Source organism: Pistacia vera, unplaced genomic scaffold (genome assembly GCF_008641045.1).
Source record: "Pistacia vera cultivar Batoury unplaced genomic scaffold, PisVer_v2 Contig1138, whole genome shotgun sequence".
Classification (NCBI taxonomy): Eukaryota; Viridiplantae; Streptophyta; class Magnoliopsida; order Sapindales; family Anacardiaceae; genus Pistacia; species Pistacia vera.
The window spans coordinates 117,521-143,014 of NW_022195180.1; the positions used below are offsets into that span (position 1 = coordinate 117,521).

The 25,494-nt window shown below is 36.9% G+C and overlaps 3 protein-coding genes and 1 pseudogene across 3 annotated transcripts; 3 read left to right on the top strand and 1 right to left on the bottom strand.

Moving 5' to 3' along the window:
- The first annotated feature begins 388 nt into the window (after positions 1-388).
- On the top strand, positions 389-8,927 carry LOC116144157 (annotated as a pseudogene).
- Positions 8,928-12,855: 3,928 nt separating this feature from the next.
- On the top strand, positions 12,856-14,040 carry LOC116144166 ((+)-neomenthol dehydrogenase-like). The gene is made up of 4 exons (XM_031429627.1): positions 12,856-12,902; positions 13,400-13,643; positions 13,716-13,790; positions 13,883-14,040. The coding sequence occupies exons 1-4, from the start codon at positions 12,856-12,858 to the stop codon at positions 14,033-14,035; spliced, it is 519 nt and encodes a 172-aa protein (XP_031285487.1). The 3' UTR covers positions 14,036-14,040.
- Positions 14,038-14,538, top strand: LOC116144175 (salutaridine reductase-like). Its single transcript, XM_031429633.1, has 3 exons — positions 14,038-14,058; positions 14,151-14,288; positions 14,377-14,538. Exons 1-3 carry the CDS (start codon positions 14,038-14,040, stop codon positions 14,536-14,538), a joined length of 321 nt encoding a protein of 106 aa, XP_031285493.1.
- A 206-nt stretch (positions 14,539-14,744) lies between these two features.
- Positions 14,745-19,133, bottom strand: LOC116144223 (tetraspanin-10). The gene is made up of 11 exons (XM_031429675.1): positions 18,847-19,133; positions 18,187-18,299; positions 18,024-18,078; positions 17,873-17,928; positions 16,671-16,718; positions 16,392-16,440; positions 16,162-16,245; positions 16,015-16,082; positions 15,558-15,683; positions 15,391-15,466; positions 14,745-15,124 (listed from the first exon to the last, which is right to left on the bottom strand). The coding sequence occupies exons 1-11, from the start codon at positions 18,898-18,900 to the stop codon at positions 15,059-15,061; spliced, it is 795 nt and encodes a 264-aa protein (XP_031285535.1). The 5' UTR covers positions 18,901-19,133; the 3' UTR covers positions 14,745-15,058.
- Between the last annotated feature and the right edge of the window lie 6,361 nt (positions 19,134-25,494).

Sequence of the window (25,494 nt, forward strand, 5' to 3'; positions counted from 1 at the left end):
CAATTAGCGTCAATTCTAGTGATTTCTTTCACATGTCTTTTGCTTCCTTTTAGATTTTTTCTTATTTTTCTTGGTTCTTTAGAGTCATCTTGGGTCTTTCTTTCTGTTCACTATTTGCCTCAACTAAGTTTTTAAAGTTCTGATTTTTGAGATTGTCACCATCTAACTGGTTGCTTCTTGAGATTTGTTGTTGAATTCTTTGATTCTGTTAAGAACATAAAGGGGGCTAGCTTGGCTTTGAGTGATAAAAGATAAGAGAGATCATCATCAAGAAAAAGCCAAAATAGTGTGAAACATGAGTGATAACAATCTGATTTGAGTGCAAACACGTGAGGGAGTGTGTGAGGAATAACACTTTTTATTTTATTTTATTTTACAGGTTGAAACCATGAGTAAGGAAGGAGGAGAACCACAAGAGGTCGACATGAAATTCTTCATCAAGTTTGTTAATGACCAATTTAAATTGCTGAATGCGAGATTCAACGATTTGGAGTCCTCTTCCAGTTCTAAATCACATAGAAGACATGAGTTCGACAAAGAAGATGAAGCTGATTCCGAAGTGGAGAGAACAAGTTATAAACGGGACAAGAAGGTTGACTCCAAACGAGATAACAATATAGGTAGTATAAAGATGGCAATTCTGACTTTTTAAGGAAAGAATGATCCTGAGCTATACTTGGAGTGGGAAAGAAAGGTCGAGCACGTATTTGATTGTCATAATTACTCCAAGGAGAAGAAAGTAAAGCTAGCAGTCGTGGAGTTTACAAATTATGTAGGTATATGGTGGGATCAATTGGTGATCAATAGGCACAGGAATGGTGAGAGGCCTATTCGGTCATGGGAAGAGATGAAGTTGGTGATGCAAAAGAGATTTATACTTAGCCATTACTATAGAGATTTGTATAGGAAGTTGCAAGGGCTGGTTCAAGGTTCCATGAGTGTAGAGGATTATTATAAGGAGATGGAAATCGCCATGATTAGAGAAAACATAGAGGAAGACAGAGAAGCAACAATGGCTAGATTCATTGCCGGATTGAACAAGGAGATTGCTAACGTGGTTGAGTTGCAATATTACGTAGAGATTGAGGAGCTACTGCACAAAGCCGTTAAAGTGGAGAAACAAATCAAGTCCAAGAGGTTCAGATCTGGTTTGCCTTCTAGCTCTTCGTGGAGATCAAATTGGAAGGACAACAAAGCTGCCTTCAGAACAAAAGAAGAAGCAAAGTCAAAGAATTTGGTTGCTGTTCCTAAAGGTAAACTTGAAACTAAAACTCTTACTAAGTGCTAGCTCAAGTGACGATGAGATGCCACCATTGGAGGATTATTCTGATGTTGAAGTGGAAGAACCTATGCATGGTGATTTACTTGTTACAAGGAGAGCCCTGAGTATACAGCCTAAGGATGAAGGAGATGAGGAGCAACGTGAGCATATTTTTCACACAAGATGTCACGTGAAGTGGTGTGCTGTCGTAGGCAACCAAGATTAAAAACCTTCCTAACCTAACTACTGAACTGTAAATAGGGTAAGCAATGGTCGATCCCACAAAGAGTGTCTAGCCGAATTTTCGATGATGTGAATAAGGCTGGGGGGTTTTGAGTAAAACAGAAAACAATCTTAGCCAAAAACAAAAATAAAAACAATTCAATTCGAAATCAATTAATATAACAAAACTTGGTCTTCGTCAACATCCACCGTCAGAATCTTACAATTGATCATTGATGCAAAAGTAAATCAATTCTTACTTTGAATATTCACCATTGGAACTATTTTCCTATCTCTCCTTAATTGTAATTAATTAGGAAACAAGCGATCTTAATTAATCTTACCATTAAACAACCCTAGACAAGCGCTAAAGATTTAATCTAATGGCAGCCTAAAGAATTAGAGAAATCGATGAAGCTAAACAACACAAACACAAGCGGTTGTATTTAATTTAGTTGAATGTTCTTCCTAAGATTACTAATTCCTGACGCAGCAAATTATTAACCCTAATTGCTTCACAAGTTAGAGGCATCAAACAATTATGGATTTGACATCAAACTTTGCAGTAGATTGCAACAAATAATACACTAGTAGGCCTCCTAGTAATTAAATGCATCAATCATGAAGATATGCATAGAATAACATTCAATACTCAAATACGAAAATTGAACACTAAAATAAAATAGATTAGATCTCACAGTTGATTGATTCTGAGGTCTCCGTTTCCTTCAACCAAGTAACCAAAAATCAACCACTCATGGCCATCACGAAATTACAAAGAAAAGTTCCAGAAAAGACCAGAGAGAGGCGTGTGTGTTTTTCTCCAAAAACCCTAATCTCATCCCCTTAACAAAAAATCCAGTTCAAGTATTTGAATCCCACTAAATCTCCTAAAAGAAATATTCTAATATCCTAAAATAACATTAATCCTAATTTAATTCTAATTAATTAAAAATAAGATAAAGTCCTAAAATAAAATAGGAAAGTGGTGATTCTGAGCTGTAACTTGCGTGCCACATGTCCTCAAATCTTCCAATAATAAACTACCCAATTGATTTGCATGACAAGGTAGAATGCTCCAGGACGTTGGAAGTGCAGGTGTGTCAACTTCAAGCCTGATTAAAACCTTGATGCAGCGAGTGTCCCTCCAAACTCAAAACATGAAAGTTGTAGATCTCTTTCTTATGGTTCCACAACATTTTGAATCATCTCAATCGGAGCTCGGATGAGAGAGTTATGCCCAGATTACGAAACAATATCGAAACTGTCCGAATTCACTTAATTAGTTCCGTTTTGCAATTAACGCTCCCATTTGCTTCCTAAAACAAAATAGAATAATAATCAGTACATTTTAAGAAACAAATAAGTATAAAAGACTAGACATTAAGGGGGGTAAATATGACATTTTGCATTCTCATCATGAAGGATAAGGTATGTACGTTGATTATTGATAGTGGGAGTTGTACTAATGTTGCTAGTACTTTGTTAGTAGAAAAGTTGAATTTGAAGTGGAAGAAGCATCCTAAACCGTATAACCTACAATGGCTGAATGACTGTGGAGAAGTGAAGGTAAACAAGCAAGTTCGGGTTCCTTTTTCAATTGCCAAGTATGAGAATGAGGTTCTTTGTGATGTGGCACCGATGTAAGCTTGTCATATATTGCTTGGCTGACCGTGGCAGTTTGATAGGAGGGTGTCGCATGATGGGTACAAAAATCGTTATTCTTTTGTAATGAACAACCGAAAAGTTGTATTAGCTCCTCTCATACCTTTGTGAGGTTATGAGGACCAGATTAGGATAGCAAGAGAGTGCAAAATGAGAAAGAAACAAAAGTGTGACCAAGAGGAAAATAGAAAGAGAGCAAGTGAGGTCAAGAGGGAAAATGGAGAGAAAAATGAGCAAAAATGAGAGAAAAGTGAGCAACATGGAGAGAAAAGTAAAAGAATAAGTGTACTTGCTGAAAAACATGAGGTTAAGAGTGTAATGATGGCAAGGCAACAAGTATTTGTACTTATGTACAAGGATGTTTATTTTTCTACTAACCCTTAACTCATCTTTGCCTAGTGTTGTCGTGTCTTTATTGCAGGAATTTGAGGACCCATTTCCTGAGGAGATTCCCCATGGATTACCTCCCTTAAGAGGAATTGAGCATCAAATAGACTTCATACCTGGTTCCGCCATACCAAATCGACCTGCTTATGGAGCTAATCCCAAGGAAATGAAGGAGATACAAAGGCAAGTGGATGAGCTGTTGCAAAAGGGATTTGTAAGGGAGAGTCTCAGCCCATGTTCGGTTCCTGTCCTCTTAGTCCCAAAGAAAGATGGAACATGGCGCATGTGTGTGGATTGCCGAGCTATTAACAAGATAACGGTAAAGTATAGACATCTTAACCCCGGATTAGATGATATGCTTGATGAATTGCATGGCTCTCAATTGTTTTCTAAAATTGATTTAAAGAATGGCTATTATCATATTTGCATGAAAGAGGGAGATGAATGGAAAACTGCATTTAAAACTAAATATGGATTGTATGTGTAATACTTCGTATTCTCTTTGTAGATTTTATTTAATTTTATTTATGTGAATCTAGGGGGTAATGTGTAAGAATTGAAACTTTTTGGAGACGTTTTAGTAAGAAATAAGGCCTGGTGGGTTTAGTTTTGCAGAAGCACTTGTGTGAAATTGGAAGTGTGAAAATCTTTCAACGAAATTGATTAAAGATGAGGGGTCTTATTAATATTGTGTCATGCAAGGGCACATGCATAATTTTCCAGGGGTGAGATCGTGATAAAACAGAACTTTAATTAAAGGATTTTGGGGTGCAGAATGTAAGAATCAAAGACTAAGGGATGCATGATAGTTGGCCATTGCATAATGGATTAAAGGTAATTTCTTTTGGAGAATCAGCCCCCGGTTTTGGCACCTTGTTTTGCCAATGATGGTTGTGAATTTATATTAAATTGAGATGAGGAGAAGAAGAATGAGGCAGTGGAGAAAGCGATAGCCGAGAGAATGAAAGGCAAAAAAAAAAAGGTGAGAGAGGAGAAGCTTGTTTTTTTTTCTCTTTCTCATTTTGCATTCATTCTCCTGTGTAAATTGAAAGAGAGAAACAATTTTAAGTTGAAGTAGAAGAGGGCCGAGAGGTGATTTGTAGGGGAAGAATTTTCAGAAGGGTAAAGTACTAAGTGTTGGCATGCATTTTCAATCCTTCATCGTATTTATTCAATCTTTCATTTCTCTCATTGTTTAGATCCCAATTCTTGTTTCAATTTTGAATCAAATAGGTGAAGAAGATGGGAGGACCGAGCACTTGAGTTGAAAGCAAAGGAGAAAGTGTGAGTGGAATATATATTAAAATGATTTTTTTTTAAACGTATTTCATTCCTTATTTTCCTGCATTTGTGCATGTATACAAATTAATGATTAAATTAAAATTGTGAATTGTATATTGCATGTGCATTTCGGTAGCTGGAAAGTTGTATTAATGGTATAATTTTGTATAATGCCCTGCTGGTATATTTATATTAGTTGGCGGTGTGCTTGGCAAGTGTTGGGTTCAGTTATTGCCAACTATTGGTTTTTGGTGTGATACTTGTTTATTTTGAATCTTTGTCTTGTTGAGATAAATTGAAATGTGTTGGTGGTTGGTTAGTTTGGATGATTTTGCAGTAGAGTGGGGTTTTGAAAATTTGATTTTTTTTATGTTGCTTGTTGCATGTGTATGTATACGGTGTTCACATGGAATTAAAGGTTGTTGAATGTTTCTTTTTTATTAAGGAAATGGTTTAATTATGTGCTGGAGTGGAGGTAGAAGTGAAAAAAAAAATTATATTAAGAAGGTATTAATATTGGGCAAATGAATTTTCATTAATAGGAATGGTTATAAAATTTTGTTTACGTAAATTTTAATCTTTCCTCTAGATTGTAAATTTTAATCTTTCCTCTAGATTATACGGAAATGCATGCTATGGTTGGTTAATTTGATTGGCTATTGGGCCCTTTTATTTGTTTACAATTGGGAGTATTTTATTTGTTTTGAAGCAAATGGTGTAGAATGAATTGGAAGGTTGTGGGTTAATTGTCATATTTAGAAGTTTTGGGACCTTAGCAAAATTTATGATAAATATAGGGTGTAAATAGAATTTTACATACTTTTGTATTTTGACGTGGTGATTATTGCATTCATGATTACATGCCCTTTTATTGAAATTTTATATCATATTATACTTTATATATGCATAAGGCATGCATGATGCATATTTGGAATGAAATTGTGGATGCATGATTATTATTATGTTTGACTCCCGGATTGGAAACCGTACCCATCCCCCTCCAAACATCAGCTAGTATTTGATATTTATCCTCATGCGTGCATTGAGATGGTCCGTCCTACCGAACGATTGGGATATCCTACTAGGATATGACGGACACCTGACAAGCTCCGGGCGGGATTACACCAGGCAGTTATTAGCTGGTGTGGGATTTTGGACGCCCCGAGGGTAGACCGTGGGTGAGATTATATTTGATACCATATCATGACGCCCCAAGGGTAGACTGTGGGTAGAGCATGGTTATCCAGTGATGTTCGTACCATCCCGAGGGTAAACTACGGATGGTGCTACCGCAAGGGTAGATTGCAGGTGGTGTAGCTTCATGTTTGAGTTAGGGATCGATTCGGATAGTTATGATCCAGGTCCCTAAGTGCTAGTAGGGTGGTGATAATTGATTGTTTTATATGATAGTGGTGTGTGATTTCATGGCATCCAAGAATAATATATGGTGTTTGTTGCCTTGTCATGTAAATGCATTAGTGTTGTGTGGATGCAACTGGATTATTCATGCATGTTTTCAAAGTTAAAGTTATTTTCGTATAAAATATATTATCCGCTCACTGGGCTTCCCAGCTCACTGTTTTATGTTTCCTCCCCCAAGATCGTAGATCGGGTTCATGTGGAGCATACTCTATGCTCTAGGTTGGCCTTGACGCATGATGATCTACATCTTTTACAAACTTTAGTGGACTCTGATACTACGTTTCTTTTTGTAACCGGATTTTCAATTCTCACTTTTAGAATAATTATTTGTGTATTTCCGCTTTCTAAACCTTAAACATGCAAATGCACTACTTTTCACTTTCATCTATAAACAGAATTGTTTTTATGAACGTTTTTTTTATATAGAGTATTCACCTTCCTTTCGGGATCCTGAGTCTCCTGGAGCGCCCGAATCTGGTGGGATAGGGATACTCGAGAGGGGGCGTGACAGTATGAGTGGTTAGTAATGCCTTTCGGTTTAACTAATGCACCTAGTACATTCATGAGGTTAATGAACCATGTCTTGCGTGCTTTCATCGGAAAATTTGTGGTAGTTTACTTTGATGATATTTCAGTTTATAGCAAAAATTTGGATGAACATGTGAAACACTTGCATATTGTGTTTAGTGTGTTGAGGGAGCACCAATTGTATGCTAATCTTAAGAAGTGCACATTTTGCATGGAATCTGTTGTGTTTCTTGGATTTGTTGTTAGTTCGCAGGGTATTAGTGTTGATGAAGAAAAGGTAAGGGCAATAAGGGACTGGCCTACACCTAAGAATGCGAACGAGGTGAGAAGTTTCCATGGTTTAGCTAGTTTTTATCGAAGGTTTGTTAAAGATTTTAGTTCAATTGCTGCACCTTTGAATGAACTTGTTAAAAAGAATGTTGTTTTTAAGTGGGATGATGTGAATGACCGGGCTTTTAAAACTTTGAAAGATAAGCTACCTAATGCACCTTTGTTGTGTTTGCCTAACTTTGATAAAGCTTTTGAGATAGAATGTGATGCATCCGGGATTGGAATAGGAGCTGTTTTGATGCAGGATTCCAAACCAATTGCTTATTTTAGTGAAAAGCTAAGTGGGGCAGCGTTGAATTATCCTACTTACGACAAGGAGCTTTATGCATTAGTGAGAACTCTTCAAACATGGCAACATTACTTGTGGCTGAGGGAATTCACGATTCATTCCAATCATGAGAGCTTGAAGTTCTTGAAGACCCAAGGTAAGCTTAATAAAAGACATGCTAAGTGGTTGGAGTTCATAGAAATGTTTCCTTATGTAATCAAATACAAGCATGGGAAGGAAAATGTTGTGGCTGATGCATTGTCTAGGAGGTACATATTACTTACTTCATTGCAAACTAAATTACTTGGTTTTGAATTGCTTAAGGATTTGTATGCCAATGATTCCAATTTCAGCCAAGTATGGAATGCATGTGATAAGTGTGTGTTTGGTGATTTTTATAGGCATAAAGGATTTCTATTCAAGAAAGATAAATTATGTGTGCCTATTTGTTCTGTTCGTGAGTTGCTTGTTAGGGAAAGTCACGGGGGAGGTTTGATGGGTCACTTTGGTGTTCTAAAGACTTTAGATATATTACATGAGCATTTTTATTAGCCTAATATGAAGCATGATGTGCAATCTATTTGTGATAAGCGCATTACATGTAGGCAAGCAAAATCTAAAGTTAGACCGCATGGCTTGTATACCCCTTTACCTGTACCTAATCAACCTTGGATTAATATATCTATGGATCTTTTTTTAGGATTACCAAGGACTCAAAGTGGTAAGGATAGCATATTTGTTGTTGTTGATAGGTTTAGTAAAATGACTCATTTTATTGCATGTTCTAAAACTAATGACGCAACACATATTGTTGATTTGTTCTTTAAAGAACTGGTTCGTTTGCATGGGTTGCCTAAGACAATTGTTAGTGATAAAGATGTTAAATTCCTAAGTCCTTTTTGGCGCACTTTATGGAATAAATTAGGAATCAAACTGTTATTTTCTACTGTTGCACATCCTAAAACAGATGGCCAAACTGAAGTAGTTAATAGGACACTTACTACTTTGTTGCTTGCTATCATTCAAAAGAACTTAAGGTAGTGGGAGAAATGTTTGCCACATATTGAGTTTGCATAAAATAGGACTGTTCATTCTACTTCTTCATTTTCTCCTTTTGAAATTGTTTATGGCTTTAATGCTTTAACACCTGTGGATATTTTACCTTGGCCTACTAATGAGCATGCTAATCTTGATGGTAAGAAAAAGGCAGATTTTGTGAAGGATTTACATGCCAGAGTTCGAGCCAACATTGAAAGGAAGAATGAGTAATATGCTAAGTAAGCCAATAAGGGGCGTTTGAAGGTTGTCTTCCAACCTGGAGATTGGGTTTGGGTGCACATGCATAAGGAGAGGTTTCCCACATAAAGGAAATCAAAATTGAAAACTAGAGAAGATGGACCTTTTCAAGTCTTGGAGCGGATCAATGATAATGCCTACAAGCTAGATTTGCCAAGCGACTATGGTAATGTTAGTGCAACTTTTAATGTTGCTGATTTATCTTTGTTTGACGTAGGTGATTCGAGGACGAATCCTTTCGAAGAGGAGGGGAATAATGGAGATTGAGGTGCTGACCAAATTGATGTTCCCAAATATTCTCAAGATCCTTTGCAGCAATTGGCGGTCCAATGACTAGGGCAAAGACAAAGAGGATGAAAGAGGCTTTGCAAGGCTTGATCATGGAAGTGCGATACAAAGAGGTTGTACTAGAAGACTTTAAGACTAAATTCGAAGATTTCAAGGCTTCACCATGGATGGTCTATTATATTTTTATGCAAGGGGTAGATTCGGAAGATCAAGTTGGATGCAAGGATTAATTTAGGAATTAACTTTCGTTTATTTAATCTTGGGTTTTTTATGTTTTAATTATCATTAGATTCTTTAGTCTTTTATTTATTTAAGGTTTATTTAGACTCAATTCACTTGTACTTAAGCCCAACCCATTTTTCAATTAGCTATGGTTTTCTTTTACGGTTTGTTGCTTATAAAAAGGGGCGACCATGTTATTTTTTTGGGACAGATTGTAATCAATTGAAGTTTATTTTAGAAAGCTATTTGTTTTGCCTTCTTGTGTTCTTGATTGAATGCTTGAATCTCGGCTTATCAAAGGGAGTGATCAACCTTTGTAGCGTCTCAAGATTAGGGTTTTAAGGACTTAGTTTCCTTAGGGTTCTAATTCGATCATCCTCAACACGGTCCTAGCAAACCAACTTGTTCCTATTCCATTAAGTTCGAGGGTTCCTAGGGTAATTCGCCTAGAGGGTCTACATCATTTCTCTTTCCTTTTAATTTGTAAGCTACCAACTTCACTTTTCTATCTTCTTCAACATTAAACCACTTGAAGTATTTTATCACCGCACTTTCCCAATCAAGGAATTCTTTGATTTCCAATTGCCCATTAAAGGATGGAAGCTCCACTTGAATACCATTGTCATGCTGCTGATTATCCCTCTGATTTTTTTGATAGCTCTATGTCTCTAGTTCTTCATCAGACGAGTCTTCTTGAAAAATTCTGCTGTTTCTTGAATGAGTTTTATCATTCCTAGCTAGCCTGACTACATCCTAAGTATTGTCAATTTCTCGACCAACAACTTACAACAGCATCTCAGATAGTGTTAAGGTCGTTTTGTAAATCAATCATCAATAGCTCCATAAGTTGAACATTAGCTTCTAACATCCCAAATCATTCTGGGGTAACTTCTCGAGTAGCATCTTGGTTCTACTTCCTCGTGCCATTGTGTATGTGTGGGTTTTTATTTAATAAAAAAAAGAAAAAAGAAAAAAAAACTGGTGGACTAGACTGTAAAAAGAAACTAGTGGGCTGAACGAAAACTTGGTAAGACTAATGAATGAAATTGTACAATTATGAGACTGACGAACTGAACTTAAGACAACAACATTGACGGACTGAACAGAAAAACAATTGACCTGACTGGACTTAATTAATTAAGGGAACGAATTTGGACTAAACTACTATTTTCACACTTGAAGGGAATGGCAGAATTATGACTTCGGTAAGTGTGGGGGCTGGAAAATTAAATGTGTTTAATGGTCTTATGGTTGGGCAACTCGGATGAAATTGTGGAGGTAGGGTGTTTTAGGTCCAAGAACATTGTATTTGGCATAGAGGTATGCTCTGATACAACTTGACGCAATGGAAGACTTGGTTAGATGTGGTTCTAACCTTAGGACTCAAACTCAAGTGACTAATGTCGAAAATGTGATTGAGATAAATTCTTGAAGGAAGTAATAAGAGATTTTATTGAAAACTTGAATGAATAAAACTTTGAAATTACATGGATGTTAATAGGATAACTATCCTTAATAAAAGGTAATTCCTAATAGAATAAGAAAATAGCTAATAGGAAAATAATGTCTAATATTCAAATAATTAACTTTCCTAAAATAAAAGTCTTCCTAGTCCCAAAAAGGAAAACAAATAAAATTACAAAAAGAAAATAATATAAAATTAGAAATCAAGTCCCAATTAGAAAGAGAAATATTCCTTACCTAATCATTTATTCATATAATTGCAGACCATGAGTTTTTCACATGAATAAGGGGAAGACATTAACACTAGAACAGTATGTTAAACTTAAGAAAGAAAAGAGCTTCATGTTGATTGCCCACAAATTCACGGCTGTTTTTATGATATTTTTAATATCAGCTTCATTTAAAACGTGCAAATATAGTATCATCACTACGCTTAATAAAATATCTTTATCTTTACAACTCTAACTCTATGCAGATGCAGAAAGTGACTATTTACTAACTCGCTATGGACACCGATAATTTGTACCAAATTTTTATACTGACATACGTAACATCCAATTAAACACGGTTACGTCAAAGATAATACACATTTTCTATGAATGAACGATTATCCAACAATTATGAACGTCCGTCCATATTTGATGGACGACCGTTCATCACGAATGGACAGACGTCTACCTTATATGAACGTCTGTTCATAAAATTTTAAAAATAAAATAATGGACAGCCATATATTTTATATAGACGGCGTCCATTCACACTTTTCTATTCATAACATTTTCCTTTGGAGATTCTTTACAGGTTTGAAATTTCCCAACTTTGAATGAAGCAGCCAAAAATCAAGAGTATTTCAAGATGAGCATTGACTAGAGCTGAATGCCATGGTAATAGTGTAATATAAAAATTGAAATTGCATTGAATTGAGCAAGAGGACAAATAAAAATGGAATATTGAATTGAACGAGAGGACAAATAAAAATGAAGCATCCAATGTATATAGACGACCGTCCATATAAGATGGACAGACATTCTAAAAATGGAATATTGAATTGAGCAAGAGGACAAATAAAAATAAGTAGCCAATGTATATGGACGCCCGTCCATCTAAGGTGGATGGGTGTCCATTATTTTGTTTTTTAAATTTTCTAGAAGGGTTTCCATCTTATATGGACGTCCGTCTATAGTAAATAGACACATGTCCATATAATATGGATGGGAGTTTATTAATATTTTTGTGGACATTCGTTCATTCGTGATGAACGTTCATCCATCAAATATGGATAGACGTCCATAATTGTTAGACGATCGTTCAGTCATAAAAGATATGTTTTGTCTCCAATATGATTGTGTCTGATTAGATGTCACGTCCTTTGATATAAAAATTCGATATAAAAATTTGATATCCGTGGCATTATTCATTTCCTTTTGCCTCATGAGAACTAAAAATAAAATAAAACAATGATATGCTTTTCCCTCAAGAAGGCAAAAGGGATAAAATCATGATTGGTCCGCAGGCCTTTGAGCCAAGAGACAAGACTCACAGCTCTTGGCTCCGTTTGATTCACAATTTTGTGTTTTTGGAAAAAGTTTTTTGAAAAAAGTTAAAAAAAAAAGTTGAATTGAGCGGGTATTACGATGTAGGATTTATAAATTGTAAAATACCCCCTATGTTTGTTTTTTTACAAAACACCCCTTATAATAAAACATTAAAAGTTAACAAAAACACTCCTAATCCACCCTCAAATACGGACAGCCGGCCACCACCTCCGGAGGGTGGCCGGAGTCGCCGTAACAAAAACATTAAAAATATTTAGGGGTATTTAATTGAATTAACAAATTTATGGGGTTTAAAAAATATTGAATAAAGTTGAATAATATTGTGAGTTTTTAAGTATTTTACTGTTTAATTTTTTTGGGAATACTAAAAGTAGTATTCCCAAAATCTACCCAAACGAAGCCCTTTCTATCATATATGGAAGAAGAAACCAATAACAGGTCAACGGCAAAAAGGTATGGTCTCCTCATGATTTGTATCTTTACTCGCAACTTGGGCTTATTAGTGTATGTGTGATAATACAAGTGTTAATTGTTTTTTGGACTGTTATATAATTAAAGTAACAACAGTTTCAATTTTTTAATTTAAAAAATGACTGTTAGCAATGAATTAATGAGACTTTGGAGCTTTAAATAGGTGGTGACAGTTTCAATTTTTATTAAATAAAATGACTGTTACTGTGGAAATTAAGAGGGGAAAAAGGGAAATTGTCAAGTATAAAAAGAGGGTGTTGGTTCTCTTTTCAACACACAATCTTCTCACTTGACAGAATGTATGTGCTTTTGCATTTTTCTTCACTCTCCTATCTTTCAACTCTCCTTCACCACTACTACTTTGTCTTATATTAATCTAAACCTCTATTAGAGTGTGCACTCTAAGAAGGGTCATCATTGTATCTAGAGATCAGTCCATTGTAGTCTTTTGCACCAGAAGATTCTTCAATAGGGGTGGAATTCTGATCTTAAGGACAGTGTTTTGCATGTCTTGACACTGCTGTATCATTGTTGTTTTGCTGCGTGTTCGTTGCTGTTTCACTGCTGTATAATTACTGTTTTGCTGCTGTTTCGCTGCTGTTCTCTCTGCTGTTTGTTGCTGTTCTTCCACTGTTTGCTGCTGCTGTTGTTTTTTTTTTTTTTTTTTTTGGTGAGTGTGCTGCTGCTGTTTTGTTGCCTATTTGTATTAAAATTCAACAATATGCACTGTTGATTCAGGTGTGCTGTTGTTACTGGGGCAAACAAAGGTATTGGACTTGAGATATGTCGCCGGTTAGCATCAAATGGAATCATGGTCATCTTAACTGCTAGAAATGAGAAAAGGGGCGTCGAAGCTGTCGAAAATATAAGACAATCCGGCCTTTCCGATGTAGTATTTCAAAAACTTGATGTAAAAGATTCTGCCAGTGTAACTTCCTTGGCAACTTTCATTCAAACTCAATTCGGCAAGCTTGATATCCTGGTAATTAAAGTTTATTTTGTTGATGTGCCACTTGAAGAAGATGTGGTATCAATATAGATTCCTTTTACGCAGGTGAACAATGCGGGTGACGGCGGACTCATTATGAACTGTGAAGCTGTTAGAGCATTCAAACTCAAGGGGATTAAGGTCTATAGATTGGCTGTTCTATTGAGAACCTTGCCTGTGTCAACATTTTTGTTAAGAATTTGATAGAACTGACTGATGCTAAATTCATGCAGGTTAGTGATGAAAATGCCAACTTGTTAAAAGGGTTGTGGAGCAAACATATGAGAAGGCAAAAGAATGCGTGGAGACAAATTACTATGGAACTAAAAGAGTCACTGAAGGACTTCTCCCCTAACTGCAACTCTCCCAGTCGCCTAGAATTATGAACATGTCCTCCTTTTATGGTCAGGTAAAGGTAACTCAAAGAATGAGATAAATTGGTGATAAGAGAGATTTTAACCCAGAAACATGTTATGATTATAACTTATGGTTCAATTTCAGTATATCAACTATGAAAAGGTTAAAGCTGGGCTTGAAGATTTCGATAGCCTAACAGTGGAGAAACTGGACGAAATTCTGCAGTGGTTTCTGAGTGATTTTAAGGAGAATAAGTTGCAGGATAATGGGTGGCCGATTACTGTATCTGCCTGTATCTGCTTATAAAGTGTCCAAAGCTACTGTGAATGCTTATACAAGAATCATAGCAAGAAAACATACCAGTTTCCAGGTAAACAATGTCCACCCAGGAGTGGTCAAAACAGAGATGACCTGCTATACCGGCAACTTGACTGCTGAAGAAGGTGCGAGATTTGCTGTTATGTTGGCTTTGTCGCCAGAAGACACCCGTTCGGGGCTCTTCTTCAATGAGATGAATGTATCCAGCTTCTGATCTAAGGCTGCTCACAAGTATTGAATTTACGAATGGAAATATTAGTGATACCTGAATTATACATTACCTTGTCATTTCTTGTGAGAAGTGGCATCATAAGGAATGGAACCGAGAAACAATAATCTTTCTTTTTAATTTAAAGTAAAAGTTTCAAGTTTCAATGTTTGTTATTTTTAGTACTTCCTTCAGTGCAAGGTAGAGAAAGATGCGAGAGAAAAAACACTCAATAGTCAATACTCCAGCGGGAATAATTACAGATACTGCATAATTTGTTCAAGTAATTTTCTCTCAGAAGAATAAACACATTTTACTGAGACAACATTCAGCAATTCAAATAGAGACCTCCAGCCACAAGCTTTTAGAACCATCAAACGAGAGAATAACAATTGTTTATCTATCTGTTTTGCTTTAGTCAAATAGTAATTAAAAGAAACCACTCCAACAAAACATCAGAATATTCTTGAACAAGAGTAGATTTCCTTCTTCGAGACATATATTTGAGCACATTGATGGAGCGTTTTCAAATTTTGGAGCGTCTTCTAACAGCATTTCGCCTTGCACAGCATCCCACAAAGTATATAATTGACTGGCAGTGAAAAATAAGACACAAGAGATTAATCAGGATAAAGCATTTTTGATATAAGTGTACTAAAGCAGAAATAGCAGCAATTCAGGGTGGTCAAAATTGTTATAAGGTACCATAAAGAACCTGAAGCAACTCAATACATCAATTTTTTTGTAATAATCACAGTTTAATATAAATTCAAGTTTCTATGATTTTTTCACAGTAGGATTAATTAATGATTAAAAAATAATTTGATGACTACCAGAAATTGGTGAATGGTTTCTTACCAAAACAATAAACAGAACCAAATTTAAAATAGCAACTATTCTCCACTCAGTTTTCATGTATTGTGCAACTCCAGCCCTGTAAAATGATAGAAGAAAAAGATGTCAATGAGGACATCTAAGTAAAAGAGGAAACCAAAATGAGAAGATGGGTAAGAGATGATATTTACTTGCAGGAATCACAATTGTAGCACTTGACAGCTCGTGAATTTTTATAAAGCTTGCAGTCTTTGTTGGAACTAATAGGATGAAAGCTCAAGTCATAGTATGATGCATTTACCGGTGGATAACCGCATCTATAGATTAAGGTGAATCCGAACAAAAGAATCAAATCAGTAATAAAATATTTCAGTTATTATGAATATACTTAGTTAAATTTATAGCAAAAATGAACTATCTAGCACAAACCTGATATACATATTTACTCAACATATAATACTTTAATTTATGAGTGAAAAAAATGTGTACATTTATATCATGCAAACTTGGTTAGTGAAATTCTATTAACATAAATAACAGAGTTCATTGGAAAACTATGGAGTTAGCTACTGAATTGGTGAATTAAAATTTCAGTCCATTGGAGGTAACATTAAAATGAAACTGATTAAACACTGCGAAGGCACATACTCAGATGGTGGTCCGCAACAACCTGCTTCAATGGGGGTCAGTTTTGCTGACTTGTACTGCTTAAGAGTCTGTGATAAACGAATGTAAATATAACCATTGATTTTGTGGAAAAAGATGAGTGATGAGAGCTTGACGTTGAAAATTCACCTTATATTTTTTTGCTAGATTATTGCAGTCTTGAGTTTTTACAAGACAGCTCTTCAAGCGCTTCCAGTTTTCGGTATTGTTCAGCTGAAACAAGGAAATTCCATTAATGACAGTATAACAAACCTCTCTTTTTCTTTGGGGGTTCGGGGAGTGGATGCCACAAACTGCATAAATAAAATTCATATCTCTCTTCGGTACTGTAAATGAGAAATAAGAAAAGGAAACTTCACCTGTTTCAGAAACCATGAACTGTAATCTTTAAGCTGATACTCCTTGTACCTAACCAGTTAAGAAAACAGAAGTTGTTATCATAGCAGTATCAGAGTGCCAAGCAAAGAAAAAATCAGAACAAGAAAGAAGGCTTTTTGGCTCATTTATTCAATTAAAATGTGACAAGCCATTTATTCCGCAAGTACAAACATATTGCACCTTTCTACGATGAATTAAAGCTCCTAAGCAACAGAAAGTTACCACCCAAGAAAAAAAAAAAAGATTTAGTCTTTTCTTACCTCAAACCAGCCACACTATGACCCGATCCATTATTTGTAACAATAAACCTACAACAAAAAGCAAGGATTAAGTTGTATCAAATCATTATTTTCAGATTTTCATGAACCTGAACATTTTTCAAATCTTGTCTTATTAAATCCCTGTTTACATTTATATATACAAAGGCTAAAACCCTGGAGGCTAATGTATGCTAATTAGTAATTTCCAATTTCACTCCCTAATATTACTATTTGCATTGTAATGAGAACAAATCTTTATCCCACTACTAACACTAGTAGTGTTCTAGAAGTCTGTCTATACTTCGTACAAAACTAGTAAGGAATTCGAATTATTGTATCTCAAAAGTCCAGATCCATTAACTTATCAGGAACTGAAAATTAGTGTTAGCGAAAGCTACTTCTAATATAGGAACAATGAACCTTCTCCTTCAAAAAGATACCAATCCAGCAAACCAAAAATATTTTCCCTCTTTAACAGCAGTCAACACAACACAAGGCATTATTGAATCTTGTATTTAATGCAGGAAGATTTTTCAAAAGAAAAGAAAAAACTATTAACATTTTCTAAATCTGCAAAAGTTTAGGTTTCAACGTTGTCTCTTTGATGGAGAAGTTGTATTCCTAAGTATCCACAAAAAGAAAAACGATACAGAAAATTCTGAAAAAACAAATATTTCTAAACCAATACAGAGTTTATCTTCCAAATATGAATCAGCCCACCAGTCATTCCAAGGCTTTCTTATGAATTATGCCTAAGCGGCGCCATAACGCATTTCAATGACCACCTAAAAACACTGATGATAAACAATTTTATGAACAGAAAGGAGCTACTTTTTCAAGAATTAATTGTCTAAAAACAAGATCATCAATTAGCTAAGGTGAAAAGTAACCCTCACTGCATTTCTATACAGCAACTATCTCTTGTCGATATATTTGGGAGTAAGAACAAGCAGCGTATCAGCTACTCAATAAACTGATAAGCATATATGGTACTACAGCATGTTGATATCCCAAAATGATTCTAGAAAATTCTGATTCAAGTTTTATAAAAATCATAATAATAATAATAATTTCAGAATAACCAAAGAACAAATCAAATGAGGTTCTAACAAAAATCCATAAAGTTCAAGAGAAAGGTTTTTATGCATCTACGCTAAAATTAGAACAGAAATCAACTTCTAAAACTGCAGTAGAATACTTACGCCAGCACCGTGAATACCAAAATTGCGACCAAAACCATGCACAACATGATGAGATACTGTAAGTGAAGAGTCAAAGAAATGGTTTCTGCAGAAAAAAAATCAAAATCTATTTAACTTAAATGTCAAAAGATCATTTGAATTATAAGGATACAATCCACAACAGTATGGAGTTGTTTTTCAATGCACCCAAGAAGCCAATTATAGATCTAAAATCCAAAGGGAAAAAACGAAAGTATCAGAAACAAATAATGCAGTAATATCAAAAGAAAAGAGTTTAGTACTAAAATAAGCCTTGCTTTCAAATTGATCCTTACATTACAAAGATGAAGGCACCAAGGCCTAAGACAGGGAGAGTAAGGGACCTTCGACAGTTGTCATGATGAGTGCTCATCCATACCCCAAAAATTATCACAGCAATAGCTAAAAGCTGCACGTTAGAGATAGAAACAAGAATAAATTCACAAGTACTCAAATAAAAAATCAATCCATTTGCTTCATTGTTTTTCCCTAATAAGTTACTTCTATTACACATTGAAATCCACTTAGTCCAGCAACTTACAGTAAAAATTTCAAGTGTTGTACTATAATAATCGGAATAAAAATTCAAAATTTCTATTCTGCTGTAAATAGTACAAATGCCAAAGAAAACGGTACAAAAAGCACGCAGATATTTAAAAATAATAATAATAATAATAAAATAAAAAACTGACACCATCTAGATAACAAAACAAACCCAAAAAAAAATAAAAAAAAAATGGAGACCTAAGAATTACAGTATTATAACAAAGCAAGTTTCATAACCTCAAAAACAGAACAAACCCATTATAAGTTTACAACCCAATCCACAAAAAACCAAGAGAACATTAAGAAATGGAGCAATCATACAAAAGGGTCATTGTTGAATGCAAGAAAGAAAGCACTTTTAATAACAAGAACAAAAGCAAAAGCAAAATAAAGAGAAATTAAGAAAGTACCATGGTGAGAAAGTTGATCCATCTGATCACAAAAGTGCTTGTTCCCATACCCATTGTTTAGGCCTTGGGTTGCTTATTTATCAACCACTCTCTTATAAGATTTTAAGGAAAGCAAGACAAGTTTTACAAGAAAATGGTGGTGAGGTGGCGTGAGAAGTGGCACTTGAAGTAGAAGAAAAGAGAAAAGAAGAAGAGGGTAATTTAGTCAAGACAAAAAGACATTCATAGAAATCATGTTGCAGAAGTGATGGCAGACACGACATTGAGCTTAACTGAAGTGAAGTGTTCGATTACATTTTATAGCATACAAAAGTATTTATCCTCTTTAGACAAACTACAACGTTGACTAGTGTCTCAAAAGACACTTGAGTTTAAATGAAAGACACGTCATGTCTTTAATTGGTTCTTGTTACGTAATAGAATATAATTTAATTGGAAAAGAAGCGGCTTTTCTTTAGGAGTGCGACACTTACATTCATAATTCAAAATTTTCTTCTTGTTACGTAATAGAATATAATTTAATTGGGAAAGAAGCAGCTTTTCTTGAGAAAATGCTTATTCCTTTCTTAAAACCATGGCTGACATTCACAATGAGGAAAAAAAACCCAACGCCTCTTTGAATCGTACAGTCCGGCTGCGTAAGCAGTTCAATGGCTATTCCGGTGGATCCTCTGATCAGTGAAGGTGTTCTAGCAGCGGAGACGACGGCGGCACAACAAGAGAGAGAACAAGAGCAAAACGATTCTGAAGAGGAAGAGGTGGTCGGCCAGAATTCAGGCCAGGAAGAGGAGTCCGACGAGAGTTCAAACGAGGAGGAGGTGGCCGCGGAGGAGGAGGCCACCAAAGAGGAGGAGGTCGCCAAAGAAAAGGTATTTGTACTCGCCGAGACCTAAGATCGCTTCGCTTAAGCGATCCTTTGTATCGCTTAAGCGATTGATGGCTTTTACTCTTGGTCGCTTAAGCTATTTAGGATTACTTAAGAGTAAAAGCGATGAATCGCTTAAGCGATATAAACAATCGCTTAAGCGATCTTAGATCTGACAGATGTTGATTCTGCCTCGTACAAGATCTCTTAAGCGATTTGTACTCGCTTAAGCGACCAAGAGTAGAAGTGATGAATCGCTTTTACTCTTGGTCGCTTAAGCGATCTCTTCCGAGGCAGAACCAAATCTGCCCAGATCTATAATCTCTTAAGCGATCCTTTGTATCGCTTAAACAATTTCAGATCGCTTAAGAGTAAAAGTGTCGAATCGCTTAAGTAATATAGAAGATCGCTTAAGCGATCTTAGATCTGGGCAGATGTTGATTTTGCCTCGGAAGAGATCAAAATTGACGAATCGCTTAAGCGATCTTCTATATCGCTTAAGCGATTCGTCGCTTTTACTCTTAAGCGATCTGAAATCTCTTAAGCGATTTCAGATCACTTAAGAGATCTTGTGTGAGGCAGAATCGTCTGCCCATCGCTTAACCGATTCTTCCAAAGCGTATTTTGTTTATATTTGATTTGGTTTAATTTTTTTGCTGATATTTTGTTTATATCGATTATACAGATTTTCCGGAGCGTAAACTATAGAGAGTACAGATTGGAGGTTGTAAGCGATACGGTACCGTACTTCCCTGTGAGGGTGACAGTGAGGTCAAGTTGGGATGTTTTAACGAGAATAACGGGGATTTTAGGGACAGTGAGGAATGGTGAAAGGAGATTCAAATAGACTTGTTTCAGTCATTTTTGGGATATGGACACAAAATGGAAAAAGACATTCTGAGGGTCGGGAGTGCATTATATGTTGATGCACTCAATAAAAAGCAACAAAAAGCACGAAATATGGTTCATGGTGGATGGAAAGCCACTACCTTTCGGGATGATGGAATATGCGTTGGTGACTGGCTTAAGATGTGGAGAATTGCCAGGTGAGGTTAAGGAAAAAAGAATAACGGACAGTACGGGAGCCAAAAGGTTGGCTAACAAGGTTTTGGCGGGGAACAAGTCTATTAAGGCGCAGGAATTAGAATACAGGTTAAAAGATGGTGAGTTTAACAATTCAGAGACGTTCGAACTGTGCTTGGTATTGTTCTTACATTCGATCGTAATGGCTAGTGACCCAACAAAAGCCGTTGATATTGATTGGGTGAAGTTTGTAAGTAACTTGAACTTCTTTAATGCTTATCCGTGGGGACGGGTATCATTTAAGCGAACCATGGAGTCCCTGTAAGCAAAAAACCTGGCGTTAAAGCACTCCTAACGGGCCGAGAAGCATAGACCAGCGACGTACAATTTGTTTGGCTTCCCATGGGCAATGCAGGTAAATATTAATAGCTTTTTGTTATATTTTTTTTGATATATGTGTTTGAATTATGATATGGACTGTTTTTTTACAATGTAGGCTTGGATGTATGAGGTCATCCCTATCCTGGCTAAGCAAGGAGGGAGGATTAGGGCTTCGGTTGTGCAATAGACATTTCCTAGGATGTTGCGGTGGCACGACCAGAAGTGTACCCATTCGGATTATGAGCAAATAGAGATTGAAATTCAATCAGCTCGGGTAAGATTAAAGGATTAAACTTTTGAACATACACTTGCTTTAAAATGTCGCTTAAATCTGATTGATTTTGTTTCTTATTGCAGGGGGTTATCCATCCCTTCCTCACCGCTACTGGGGGTGAAGCGCAACAGCACTATGTCACATCTTTCCGAGCATTGGAGGATCAAAGGGATGAAGGGATAGACCGCCTGACGCGGGACCTACAAGGGGTCACACATGTGAGGACAGTTACAAGGCCACTGCTTGAGAATGTGGTTGACGCCAAGGAGGATGAAGGTGCAATCGGTGGGAGGGAGGAGGAGGGGAGGGAGGAAGAGCTTCGTATGCCTCAGCAAACCGGTACAACAAGTACTGCTTTACCGAGGTGTTAGGGTCGGGAGAGTGAGGTGGTTGACCTCATAAAGAGTTTGTTTGATAAGATGGAAGAGCAATTGAAAATGGTGGAGGAGAAAGTGGATAAGGTGGCAAAGAAAGTTGTTAGGGTGGAGAAGGAAGTTGGTAGGGTGCAAGAGGAAGTTGGTGGAGTATTGAAGGCGGTTAAAGTGCAACCTGGGCTGAAAAGAGAGAGCCGAAAGAGCAGGTTTGTGAAATCGCCTTACACCGTACTAACACGTGGAATTAAGAGAAAAACAAAGAAACAAATTGAGGAAGAAGCCAAAATTGAGGGGGTTAAAGAGGTTTCTGGAGGAAGTGGGGTAGTTATAATGGAGGAGGTTGAGGCGGGAGGCAAAGGAAGCAGGGATGTACAAATGGAGGAAGGGGGAGAAAGCGGGCAAGCAAAAATGGAGTCCATTGTCGATTTGTATAGGCCAATAGAGGAGGAAAAGAAAAAACCCTTCTATGCCTATTACAATGAATCCGAAAGTGATGCCCTTGTAAAGTGTAAGACCGGGGATTATTCTTGGTATTGGTTTGAAAAGATTTTGACGATGGGCAGCTGGCTTCACGACTCGGTGAGTTATTTTCGCTTAATTTTCCTTATTTTTGCGTATGTTTTCCATGAGGTATTGTATACTTATTATGTTGTTTTTATTTGATGCAGCACATCGATGAGGTATTGGCACTAATGAGGCTGTGACAAACCATCGATGGTGATCTACTGTATCCCAATTGTGCTATCATCGATGTGGCCTTTGGCCAAACACTGGTATCAATATATCACAATTTATTGAAAAAGGCCATTGGTACATCTGTAGCAAAAGGAGCAAAGCGAAAACAATCAGGCACAGAAGACTTGGACTGCGTCCCTAATGATTTTAAGTTTGATAATAGGTGATGCAGTATGTAATGGGGGACAGGCCCAAATATGGCCACAGTTGGGCAAAGGTTAAAAGTGTCTACTGCATCATCCTGGTCAAGGAAATGCACTAGATAACAGTTGTCATGCTCTTAGAGGAGAGGTTACTGAAGATCCTTGACTGCAACCCAACAATTTGTCGAGACAGACGGTTGGAGGCCGAGTTGGAGCCACGGCTGTTATGCGAGAGCGGGATGTTTGAGCACCTCGGTGATGAAGCATTGACGGGAAAGTGGCCACTCAAGCGCATTCCCGTCCCAACAAATGAGTCAAGGTAAATTTTGTATAAAACTAACTTACATAATAGAATTGTTCTATAAGCTGATTCTAATGCTAATGTCATCTTCCTATTACAGTGTTGATTGTGGGGCATATGCCCTGAAATTTATTCAGTTCGACATGACCAACAGCCCGATGGACGGATTGAATGACGAAACAATGACCATCTTTCGGGAGCGCTGTGCTGTTGAGCGCTTCCATGGGGAAATGGATCCGTTTTGAGTGACCACAACCCAATCAAAAGGTTTGGAACTTGTACTTTTAATTTTGTAGTTTATGTGATGTTGATGTTAATACTTGGGTTGTGGTATTGATGCTACAGGTGTCATGCTTATACACAGCTTTACCGAAATAGACGGACTCAGTGAACTTTTCAATCTTGCACTCCATAACTTGGGTTCATGAAGAGAGAAAATTTTACTCCCCGGACATCCCAACTTTCCATTTAACAAATTGGCCCTAAAAAACTTTTTGTTTTTTTGTGTTTTATTTACAAAAGCTGACGTGGCTGTAGGTGTGCCGGATAATTTTGCAGGTTGCTGGCAAACAATGAGAGGGAACTCCTCAAACTGGCTTGGGCTGTCAAAGTAGGCTGCCGACAAGGCATCTGCAATCAAGGCTGGTGGCCAGGAGGAGGCATCTTCAATCAAGGCTGCTGGCAAGCCATGGTACCATGAAATGATCTCAGATAGTGATTATACCAAATTTGAAAACTTGTTAAAGTGGCGGCATCTGCAATCAAGGCTGCTGGCAAGGCATGGTACCAAAGAATGATCTCAGACAATAATTATACCGAATTCCAAAACTTGTCAAAGTGGCTTAGGATTTATTCTGTTTTGGCACTATTATGAATTATTTTAAGTTTAAACTTTCAGTTACATTGTTGTCTCTTATATTCGGATCTGTGATGGATTAGATTGACATAAATGACTTCATTTTCTTCTTATTCTTTTCGAATTTGGGAGGAAAAAGAGTTATAAATGACATATTATCACATAATTCAGGAGAAATGTAGGATTCTTCTCTTTTTGTCATGATCGCTTAAACGATACATGAGCGACCACATATATCTCTTAAGTGACCAAGATTTTTTCTCAAATGATCGCTTAAGCGATCTGAAATCACTTAAGCGACCAAGAGTGAAAGCGAAGAATCGGTTAAGAAATGCCAGAGGATCGCTTAAGTGATCATAAATTTGGGTAGCTTTTATTCTGCCTCGAAAGAGATCGCTTAAGCGATCTTAAATTGCTTAAGCGACCAAGAGTGAAAGCGAAGAATCGCTTAAGCGATACCAGAGGATCGCTTAAGCGATCATCTATCTGGGCAGATTTTATTCTGCCTCGGAAGAGATCGCTTAAGCGATCTGAAATCGCTTAAGCGACCAAGAGTAAAAGCGAGGAATCGCTTAAGGGATACCAGAGGATCGCTCAAGCGATCATAGATCTAGGCAGATTTTATTCTGCCTCGGAAGAGATCGCTTAAATGTCTAAGAGTAAAAGCGAAGAATCGCTTAAGCAATACCAGAGGATCGCTTAAGCGATCATCTATCTGGACAGATTTTATTCTGCCTCGGAAGTGATCGCTTAAGCGACCAAGCCCCACTAACTAAACACATAAAATAGGTTAAAATGAAAAGATTAACTAAACACGTAAAATGGGTTAAAATGAAAAGATTAAAACATATTTGGGCCGAATCAAAAATAATAAAGGTTTTTAAAATTTGAAATTTCTCAAAACAAGCCCCACTAACTATTCACCTCGCTTAATCGAAATTCATTAGGGCAAAAATCGATTTCTTGAACCAAAGGGACACAATGCGATTTCCGATCGAACCCGCAAATTTCCACACCATATTCAATCGTATACTCAATTTCTTGAACCCTAAACGGAATATAGTCGCGATTTCCGGCGATAAGTCACGATTTTCGATCGATTTCTTGAACCCTAAAATCAATTTCTTGAACCCTAAACGGAATCTGCCCGATTTTCTGCGATACAGCCCACATTTCCGATCCAAACTACAAATTTTCACACCAAATTCAATCCAAAACCATGGCTGACACTCACAATGACAAGGACAACCCAACGCCACTTCGAATCCTAGATTCCGACGGCGCAAGCAGTTCAATGGCTGCTCCGGTGGATCATCCAATCAATGAAGGTGGTCAACAGGGAGAAGAGATGCCGGCGACACCAGAACAGAGGGAGGAATCGGAAAACGGTTCTGAAGACGAGGAGTCAGGCGATAATTCAAGCCAGAAGGAGGATTCCGACGAGAATTCAAGCTAGGAGGAGTCTTCCAAGGATTCAGGCGACGAGGAGGAGGCTGGCGAGAACGAGTAGGCCGCCGACGCAAGGTACATTCTGAACTGTCGCTTAAGCGATTAACCTCTTTTACTCCATCTGCCCAGATCTAAGATCGCTTAAGCGATCTTTTATATCGCTTAAGCGATTGATTAAGTTGACTCTTGGTCGCTTAAGCGATCTTTTCGAGGCAGAATCATATATATAAGATCGCTTAAGCGATCG

Coding starts and splice junctions, on each gene's coding strand:
- LOC116144166 (XM_031429627.1), top strand. CDS start 12,856: ATGACTGTTACTGTGGAAATTAAGAGGGGAAAAAGGGAAATTGTCAA. Junction 12,903..13,399: donor GGAAAAAGGGAAATTGTCAA/GTATAAAAAGAG, acceptor CTGTTGATTCAG/GTGTGCTGTTGTTACTGGGG. Junction 13,644..13,715: donor TCGGCAAGCTTGATATCCTG/GTAATTAAAGTT, acceptor CCTTTTACGCAG/GTGAACAATGCGGGTGACGG.
- LOC116144175 (XM_031429633.1), top strand. CDS start 14,038: ATGTCCTCCTTTTATGGTCAG. Junction 14,059..14,150: donor TGTCCTCCTTTTATGGTCAG/GTAAAGGTAACT, acceptor GTTCAATTTCAG/TATATCAACTATGAAAAGGT. Junction 14,289..14,376: donor ATAATGGGTGGCCGATTACT/GTATCTGCCTGT, acceptor ACCAGTTTCCAG/GTAAACAATGTCCACCCAGG.
- LOC116144223 (XM_031429675.1), bottom strand. CDS start 18,900: ATGGGTATGGGAACAAGCACTTTTGTGATCAGATGGATCAACTTTCTC. Junction 16,083..16,161: donor ATCTAGCAAAAAAATATAAG/GTGAATTTTCAA, acceptor CGTTTATCACAG/ACTCTTAAGCAGTACAAGTC. Junction 15,125..15,390: donor TGGTTCTGTTTATTGTTTTG/GTAAGAAACCAT, acceptor TTTCACTGCCAG/TCAATTATATACTTTGTGGG.